Source organism: Camelina sativa, chromosome 5, assembly GCF_000633955.1.
Source record: "Camelina sativa cultivar DH55 chromosome 5, Cs, whole genome shotgun sequence".
NCBI lineage: Eukaryota > Viridiplantae > Streptophyta > Magnoliopsida > Brassicales > Brassicaceae > Camelina > Camelina sativa.
Window position 1 is genome coordinate 32,619,465 of NC_025689.1, and position 9,209 is coordinate 32,628,673.

At 36.7% G+C, this 9,209-nt stretch overlaps 3 protein-coding genes across 5 annotated transcripts; all 3 read right to left on the reverse strand.

Moving 5' to 3' along the window:
- On the reverse strand, nt 8-2,131 carry LOC104788242 (polygalacturonase-like). Its single transcript, XM_019246169.1, has 4 exons — nt 1,651-2,131; nt 729-1,018; nt 346-574; nt 8-238 (listed from the first exon to the last, which is right to left on the reverse strand). The coding sequence occupies exons 1-4, from the start codon at nt 2,077-2,079 to the stop codon at nt 20-22; spliced, it is 1,167 nt and encodes a 388-aa protein (XP_019101714.1). The 5' UTR covers nt 2,080-2,131; the 3' UTR covers nt 8-19.
- Nucleotides 4,269-6,441, reverse strand: LOC104788243. 3 transcript variants are annotated; one of them, XM_019246172.1, is made up of 7 exons: nt 6,046-6,441; nt 5,798-5,860; nt 5,422-5,631; nt 5,207-5,323; nt 4,963-5,112; nt 4,760-4,818; nt 4,269-4,626 (listed from the first exon to the last, which is right to left on the reverse strand). In XM_019246172.1, exons 1-7 carry the CDS (start codon nt 6,250-6,252, stop codon nt 4,491-4,493), a joined length of 942 nt encoding a protein of 313 aa, XP_019101717.1. In that variant the 5' UTR covers nt 6,253-6,441; the 3' UTR covers nt 4,269-4,490. The 3 variants fall into 3 exon arrangements, with proteins under 3 accessions (XP_019101717.1, XP_019101716.1, XP_010512275.1); XM_019246171.1 differs by having other exon boundaries at nt 5,792-5,860; XM_010513973.2 differs by lacking the exon at nt 5,798-5,860 and having other exon boundaries at nt 4,296-4,626; nt 6,046-6,440.
- Nucleotides 6,509-9,147, reverse strand: LOC104788244 (la-related protein 6B-like). Its single transcript, XM_010513974.2, has 10 exons — nt 8,694-9,147; nt 8,512-8,593; nt 8,233-8,327; nt 8,043-8,114; nt 7,786-7,865; nt 7,592-7,682; nt 7,428-7,475; nt 7,267-7,335; nt 7,078-7,176; nt 6,509-6,991 (listed from the first exon to the last, which is right to left on the reverse strand). Exons 1-10 carry the CDS (start codon nt 9,012-9,014, stop codon nt 6,740-6,742), a joined length of 1,209 nt encoding a protein of 402 aa, XP_010512276.1. The 5' UTR covers nt 9,015-9,147; the 3' UTR covers nt 6,509-6,739.

The following is a 9,209-nucleotide window of genomic DNA, read 5'->3' on the forward strand; positions in this document are numbered from 1 at the left end:
GAAAAAATATATGTTTTGGTCATAGACAACTGTTGGGGCGTTGAAACCCAGCCTCACTCCCTCCGGCATGACTACAGTCAGCTATAGCCGGTTTATTCCGGTACGTCAACTTCACATCTTGAATTCGGATTCCGGTACACGGCTTCTTAGAGCTACAGTCAAATTTCACTCCTACTTCCGTCGCTGATGTCCCGTGTATATCCAAGAACGTTACATCGCTAATTTTCACCCCAGATACCTAATCATATATATTATATATAAACCAATTCATATTCAGGTTAACATTTGTTTTCAAATGTAACGTTATTTTAATTTGAAAGAGAAAATATAAAGTCTTTATTGAACCTGGTTAGGACAATTTTCGTTGCCGGGACAATAGTTTTGGTCAATGACGATTGGGTTTTGTACGTTGTTCATTACACAATGTTGGAAACGGATGTTCTTAGCGAATCCGTTACTGGGCCTGGCCCATGACTTTATCCTCACCCCATTCTCTGTTCCCGTAAACGTCGCCGTTTTCACTGTCACGTTCTGTACACCTGCCTCCACACTTTCTTTTCCCAAACTCCCAATGCTGCGGCATTATATAAAGTTACCAAATTAGTACCAAATAAAGGTTAGAACTGAATTAAAAAAAACGAATGAAAGGTTATTATGTAACACTCTAGTAATGTTCACCAATGGAAATAAAATTACAAGTATAATTGAATTAGTAACAAACTGATTACCTGATCCCATGGCCAGGGCCACAAGCGACGTTCTCGATCCAGAGTCCGTTAGTGCCTGGACCAATGGAAACACAATCATCTCCGGTGGAGATTTTGGAGTTGAGGATGGAGACAGTGGAGGATGACTGCACGTGGATGCCGTCAGTATTTGGACTGTTTCCGTCAGCCGAAACTTTGACTCTGTCGAGCTTTACGTTACGGCAGCCGTTGATCACGACGTGAAACATCTGACTGTTGAGTGACGTCAGCCCGGAGACCAACACGTTGATTGAGTTCTGAATCCCTATGCTCTGTTTGGAAAAATTTAATTTGTTGCTCTCACGTGTCAATTACATTTTTATCCAAATATAATAATAGTGTATACATCAATGACTCTATGATTGGTAGACACATGTGAATGAAGATTCTACTTTAATTAACGCCCTAAGAAGTCAACTAAACATAACATATTTATTTATACTTGTCCTTACCATTCCATTGCTATGCATGGATGTAACTTGTAACTTATGTTAGCGGGAAAGTAGAGAAAACAAAATTACGGAAAATGCAAATTTTGGATCGTGCTAGCGGAATTGGCGGAACTTTAAGAAAACGGCGTACTTATTCTATTTTATAAATCTATTTTACCTAAGAATATGCTTTTAAATAGTTTCAACAATTTCAAGTTTGGAATATATGTAAGAAAAAATTATAATTTTTTTAAGTTTATAGATTTACCCTTTAAATTTTTATGTCAAAGATAAACTTTTTTCCCTTTTGAAACAAAACTTTCACCACTTTTACTCATTTTGTTGATCAGAATTAGTATCAATGTTGTCCATTTTGTAGGTAGGCACAATCTAATTAATTATAAACGCTAGCTATACAGTAAATGGATAATTCACAAACAACAAGAAAAGGCGTTAAAATGGTAAATTCTTACCGTAGCGCCACTAGGGCAACTCTTGCCGGATTTCTTGCAAGACCATAGAGAAGTTCCTTGAGCGTCAAGAACTCCTCCGTAGACAGAGAGGCCGTCGAGATGTTGGAAGAAAATCCAATAGTTTTTACCACCAATGACTCGATAATCCGATGGTGCCACAAGTGTACCTTGTATACGGACCGTGACGGACTTGCGTTTACACTTGGCACCGTCAAAAACAATGCTTCTTAATAAAAACCGTCCTTTAGGTACCAATATGGTGACCGGCTTGACCGAGGCGCAGGCTTTCGCCCACACGGCGGTTAAGGCCTTTGTGGAGTCGGTTTTGCCGTCGGGTTTGGCTCCGTAAGAGAGGATATTGTAAGTTTGAGCTGAGGACGATGAGATCGATAGGAGAAAGAGAAGAAGTATGATAAGTGAAGAAGGCATTGTTTAAAGAGAGAGAGAGATGGAGAAGTTGATTAATAGTGGTGGTGGGTGTGTGTGGGAATTTGAAACGGTTTAGTGGAGGGTATATATAGTATTTGCGTATCTATGAAAGGGACTTTTATATTTTTTTTTTGTAGATTAATATTTTTTCTCATACTTTTTACCTTTTCAGTTGGGAATAGGTAATATTAATATGTTGATCCAAAAGAAAAATTAATATACGCGTTTTCTTTTCCTAATACTTGTATTTTAAAATTTATTGTAGTATTCTTAGATTGTTTTATTTAATTTATATTTTTATCTTTGAATTATTTGGAATTCATATATTGCAGTGCTTATAATTTTCTATTGTTTCTTTAATTATGTCAAATTAATTTTCTTCTAATTTTTTCAATGGTTGGTTATAAACTTTTTTTTTTCAAACATAATTGTTGACATTATTCATTCATTCAATCCCAATGGGAGATAACGAGTAGAAGCTCATCAACCTAATAGATATATAAAATAGGCTAATCAAACACAAGATTACAACAAACATAGATAGATAAATTAGAAAACCATAAATTGTTGTTGATATATCCATAGGAGCTCAAAGACTCAAAGACTGTTTAACCTTAAATCTGAACGCGCGAGAAAGTTTGATATTAAAATTGATTTTCTTGAATAGTTTATTTATTTGAGTGGTTTGTCAAGTGATGATTGGCAACATATTTTGTTTTGTCAAATTTCAGAATATTGCAAGTTGTAGATTTGAATTTTCAGGAGTTGGTTGTGGGTTATTATCATGACCTCTAGTCTCTACTATGCTAAAAAAAATCAGACTGTTTTATTTTCATAGTATCGTGAGTAAATGCATGATCATTTAATAGGTGTTATGATTTCATATAGTAACTAGCTAATGACGAAATTCATGTAATCGGATACACAACAATTTATCTGTTTATTCAAATGTGTACGTAACTTTTGTCCGAGTTCTTACGATTTTTAGAGTAGAACTCATCAAACGTGTTCCTACATTAAAACCATCTATGTTATATTTTGATAATAAATAACTGAAAAAAGCAAGTGGAAATGGTCAGGGACAGTGCATGTTGATGGCAGGGAGCATAAGATCAAAGCATGTGACGACTCAAATTGGTAGTAACCGATTTCGCTTTAATTATCAATAAAACGTTACACGATCCCAATTATTTAAAAAAGCAGGGCAAGGAATTTACGGATCCATGCATATATTTAATTAAAATAATTAGAGCAATTAAAGAATGAAATAATGTACGGGTCATACGGAACCAAACATGAGTGGGAAACGTGACAAGTGGAGGATTAAACGGAGAAGCAATTGGCCAATAACAACATATCGCAAGTATATATTTTGAGGGGGATGATTTGATAATCACATTCACATGCATGGCCATGGCCAAACAATTCAGAAAAATGTGATGTTTTGTCAATCACAACACATTTATTGCCGCATGCCGTGTTATTAGGATCACGAAATGTAATTTTATTATATCGAACTAAAGTCTAAAGTGTTGATGAACTTAAACCATAAGAAGAAGCATTTCCCTGTTATGTTGAGTTCCTGTTTCTCCTTTCATTCAAGATTCCGATTATATCTCCATCTTCGTTAGGCGTTCACAACATAACCCTCAAGTTAATATGTAGTTGGCTAAAAATAAAAACAATCGGTGGCCTAAGGATAGGTAGAGAGGCCTTTTAAAGTTAATTTTAGTTAGCTATATATAAACCGTTGGCCTACGAATACGTAGAGAGACTATAGAGACCTACATTGTAAAGGGATAAGAAGAAATTAAAATTTGGGAAAACTTGTATTGCCAAACAAGTTTAAACCTAGTATATTTTTAACGATCGAATGATATAGGATACAAACAATTTCGTCTAAGAAACAAAAACAATTTATACTTTATAAAGTATTGACCAAAACAAAAACAATTGCTAGAAATTAAACAGTTTAGTATTATGTTTTTGTGTTGTTACTGTGTTAGTAATAGAGAGACCTATGTGTATTTTTTGGTTTAGCTCCAATTAGAAATGCGCTTCTTACGGCTAGAAATAAGCCAAACAGGCACAGTCTACAAAAGATGACTTATCTCCACCGTCCAACTCCCACATCAGATAAATTCGTTTCTCTCAGGACGAAGAGTCACCTTATGATGGATAAGCCAATGTAACGAAACTTCTTTAGCCACAAACTATCTTAAAAATGATAGAGACATCCTATAAAGCCAATCGAAAATTTAGAATGTATGACAAAGAATAGGTTGTGTATGTGTAGATGAGGATTCCTAATTTACAATTGGAGCTTGTCTTTCTCCAAATCCATCTTTAAAGAAGAAGATGAACAAAAACAGTAAGAAGACTGAAGACGTGGGAAAACTGAAACCAATCAATCAATCGAGGTAGAAGAGAGTAACAATCTTCCGGAGATTTTTGGCTTCTTGACATGTTTCCATGAGAAGCTTACTGTCATGAAACGCAAAGCAGATGATTTGTTGCACTTGTGATATGATGTCCATGTTACAAAGCCTGTAAAACGATTTTCAAGTTAACTTACTTAAAGATACGTCTCAGAAGATTTATTCTACAATGTTTCACTATATCGTAATGCCATCTTCTTCACGGTTTTGCTACTGTATGTATGAGCTAGTTAGTGACAAACCTGCTGGCTTCTAGTAATGGTAAATGGTCGTTGTGAGGCTTTTCTATCACGTTTTGTACCTGTTGCAGACATAACAAAGGAGACTCAGTTGAACTCTAGCATAACCAAGAATGGATGAGATTCAAATTTATAGATGTTAAGATTTGGGATATTTGAAGACAATGCAGTTGGGAGCAAGCAGAATTGTGAAACTAGTCTCTTACTTTTGACAGTAGTTCCTGGCTCTCAGGAGGTTGTTTTTTAAGACTTTGAGGTAAGATAACGGTGAGAAGCTCTGGTCTTTCTGCTCTAAGTGCACCTCTTATAACAGCTGCATTGGTTCCAGATGCACCTGAAGTGTATATATGGTTTTTCTGCAAGATAAATCATAGGGGAAGAAGATGGGTTATAAGATGTGTGGTGGACCAAACATATGATTCAGAAGTTGTAGCCAGGCCAATGTCTTACAGTTATAACCATAGCATAGCTGAGAATCTGAATGAGCTCTTGATGCATGAAACCCATATTTCTTGTTCCAAAGAAGCCAATTGATCTAGGTCCTTGTTGCTGTATAGCCAACAGCTCCTGCAAATTTTCACATAATGGTTACAACCTAAAATGCTAGAAAAACATTTGATCTTCTTCCATCGTATTTTGTCTATGAAAATTAGGTATGGACTTACTTGTATATAATCCACATCAGGGGTTGGTTGTAGCTCTGACACAGTAACTGAACCAGGTCCTTCAACGATAGCCTGAGCCTGAGTTGGAATCCTGAGTGCGGTAGTGGTGGTGTCTTCATCAGATTCAAACCTACATGTCACATTGTCTTCTTTGCTAATCCAAATATCTTCTACGTCGTCCTCTTGATCCCTCGTGTGTTCAGGAAAGCACTATATATATACCAGCACAACATAGAAACAGAGAGCCCCTGGGAGTAAATCATAAGTGAAAAACCAAATGCAATAGCTGATGATATAAGAAACAAAGAGTATGACACAGAGAGATTGAGATGTTGTGAGCATAAAGTTTGAAACAAAGAGGGTGGTAAACCATAACTTCTGCGCTCATTAAATCTTCTGTTCCAAGAAAACTAAACTTAACAACAACTTCATCATGAATCTGTAGCACCAAACAAAAGAGACCACAGAGTTCTTAATTGCAATCAACAATGAATTGGCACCACAGCTACAGGGATACTATACAATTCAACCTCTATACTAATAAGTAAAAACAAGTCACCAACATATTGATAAGGCGAATCAATTTCGAATCAAAAGGCCGTAAGAGAGAATCAGAAAAAATACCATGGGAATAGAGGAGGGAGAGGAGGATCTAAATCGGCGTCGTCTAACAGAGAAAAGCGACGAAGAATAAGAAGGAGATTGGGAAGAACACGAAGTAGAGGAAGAGGAACGACGGCGATAGAAATTAGGGTTATCGGATCGGAACGGAGAAGGTAGCGATGTTGTTGTAAGAGGTAACATAGGCTTCAAAGGTAGAGCCGAACTCATCTCCACCAACCAAGTAAACGTACGACGATTTAGTTCTCTTCGAAGAAGATTTTAACAGAGAGCAATCAAAGATTCCTTCAAAAAATTTTGATTATCTCAGGTGAAAAATCGTCGGGTTTATGATAAAGAAGAAGAAGAAGATAAACACAACAACGTTGAAATCGGAAGACGAAGAAGAAGAAAGCTAACAACAAGGTGAACAGTGAAGAAGAGATGATTGACATATTTTACCAAATTAATTTCCGGTTTAGCTTTGGTTTAGTTAATTAACCGCACATTGGATTATTCAAGCTAGCATTGGTCCGTTTATGAAAGAAAGAAAGCAAAACTTTTCTAACTCCATCTAATTCCAAGTAACAAAATTTTTGTTTTTGTTTTATGAAGTAGAAATTTTAGTAAGATCACTCTCTTGTGGATCTTTGAAGTTAACCCTTCCCTTCCATTATATACCAACCATCTCGGTTTTTTTTGGTCAGACAGCTCCGGTTCACTGAGGATGAACAATTACCGGTTTTCCCCGCCCCAAAGAGAATCCCTTTGTGCCATCTGGCATTCGTGGTCCTGGTGGTGGCTGTTGCTGTTGCTTCCCCATGCTCACTTGATGATCTGTGTTGTTGTTGTTCATTTGGTAATTCAGGTTCTGCTTTGAATTTTCGTTTTGGTTTTGACTTCTTCCTCGTCCTTGTCCACCACGGTTATGCCCTCTTCTCTTCTTGTCTCCTTGTTCCTCCTCCTCTCCCTGTTCATGTAAATAAATAAAGCTGAGAATATCAGGAGAAGAAAAACTTAACCTCAAGTTTCAAGTGCTTTTGTCTGTCTACTTACATGACCATCCCTTTCTCCACCACAATCTTCAAACTTTTTATCATCATCATCTTCTTCCTTTCTTCCTCCTTCTTGAAGAACATGTTTTGGCTCTTTCGTCTATAGATGACCAAACACAACAATAAGCGATTGGAACTCTGGCGAATACTATTAAGTGCTGTTTATATCTCTAAACAATGTTTTATGTACCTGATCCTGCAGCATCAACCGTACCCTAAGACCACTCCTCCAATTTCTTTCTTCATTTAATTCAGCAACCTGCAAAAATAACATTAGCCTATACAAGTTATCACATTTGTCAAAGGAGAAATAACACTGTTTAGTATGGGACTAGACCACAAGAGACTTACTGCTCTCTCTGCCAGCTCAACTGTCTCATACTCAACAAAGGCGTGGACCTATTTATACAAAACAAGGTAACGAAACATCAATTTTGCATAACAGCAGCACAAAATGCAGCAGCTTCCCCTATTTTCAAAACCAAAAAAAACAACATAGCGAGCATCTTAGTCACCTTGTTACTGAAATCAGTGTTAGCTGATCTAGCTGCTGATGGAAAACTATAGCCAGAGTTTTGTGGCTGGCAGGTCCGAATGTGCTTCACACTGAAAAATTAAATGATCAAATTTCAGAGACTCTGCAAAAATCGCAGCTGGTCTAGGAAAAACAAGAAGTAATTCTTCGGTTTATAACATAGATTAGCAATACCTTCCAACAGCTGAGAAAATCTTCATGAGATTATGGTAGCAATGATCCGCAGGTAGATTTCCGGCAATCACTATTCGGGACTGGATAATATGATAAAGTTGTCATTACAAAGCAAGTACATAATCAAAGTTTCTCATAGTTAGAAGCTACAAAATTTTGCTAGATGCAAATTTCACAAATGTGAAGTAATGGAAATGTCATAGAGTGATTGAAGGAAGCTCTACATATATAATAACAGAATGAATGAAATGAACTACCTGTAACTCTTCAAGAGCAATTTTGGTAATGGGATATATGCGTCTCACTTTCTGTTCATCTTCACTAACAACCTGAAAAGAGAGTTAAAAGTTAAACCTAAGTTCTTGATGCTTAATCTATCAGACGAATTTGGATTGAGTAGCCAAGAAGAAACAAATGAAATAAAATTAGTAGCATAAGGGTACCCACAAGCTTTGAGGAGTTTTGTAGCACTGTGGCAAGCTGGGAGACACTGTTGATGAATGATTTAATTTTGTTGAAAGATGCAACTACATGTACAGGCACTGAAAGTAACAACACCAATAAACTAAGTTTCTGAGAGATAAGTTCCAGAATGAAACATCATTGTTGAAATAGAACAGACTAAGATTGACCAAACCAAAAGCACAATGGATCACAAATCGAGAGAAATCAAAAAAACTTTAAAGGGTTTCTAAATCGATGAGTTAGCAATAGACATCTCCTTACCATATCCTTGAGGGTCCTTGCTGATAAATCTCATCAAAAGATCTGTTGTGGCCAAGTTCAAGTCGCCGAAATAGTATTCTACCTGACATTAAAACGTCGAAGCAAAGCAGAGATTTTTTTATCTAGGATACTTGATTATGGTCATAAACGGATAAGAAAGGAGTAAAGGTTGAAGCTTTAACCTGTTTCACTATCTTCTGGACTGTATCCTCAGGTAAACCACTCTTAGGATCAATGGAAACAGAAGCTCCAGTTTCGGGTTGCTCCTTCTTCTTACGGTCTCTCCGCCGCTCGTGAGGTCCAGTAAACAGAGGCGGAGGAGGGTGGTGGTGGTACATATGAGGAGGAGGCGGAGGTGGGATCATCATCCTCGGCTGAGCAGGAACAAACTCCGGAGCATTAGCGTTGAGGCGACTTGAGAGCGGAGGAGGAGCTGGGGAATGAGACAGATCATCGGATTGAAGAGGAGGAGTAAAGGAATCTAGGGGTTTTTGATCAGCCATACTTGGTGATGAGAGATTACAACGGGACAAATTAGGGTTTAGTGAGTGAAGGATTTAGCAATCAAAGAGATTAGTGGGAAAGAAGAGCAAAGACGCTCTGTTTTTTTTTTCTTCTTCTTTTTTTTTTTTTTTTTTTTTTTTTTTTTTTTTTTTTTTTTTTTTTTTTTTTTTTTTTTTTTTTTTTTTTTTTTTTTT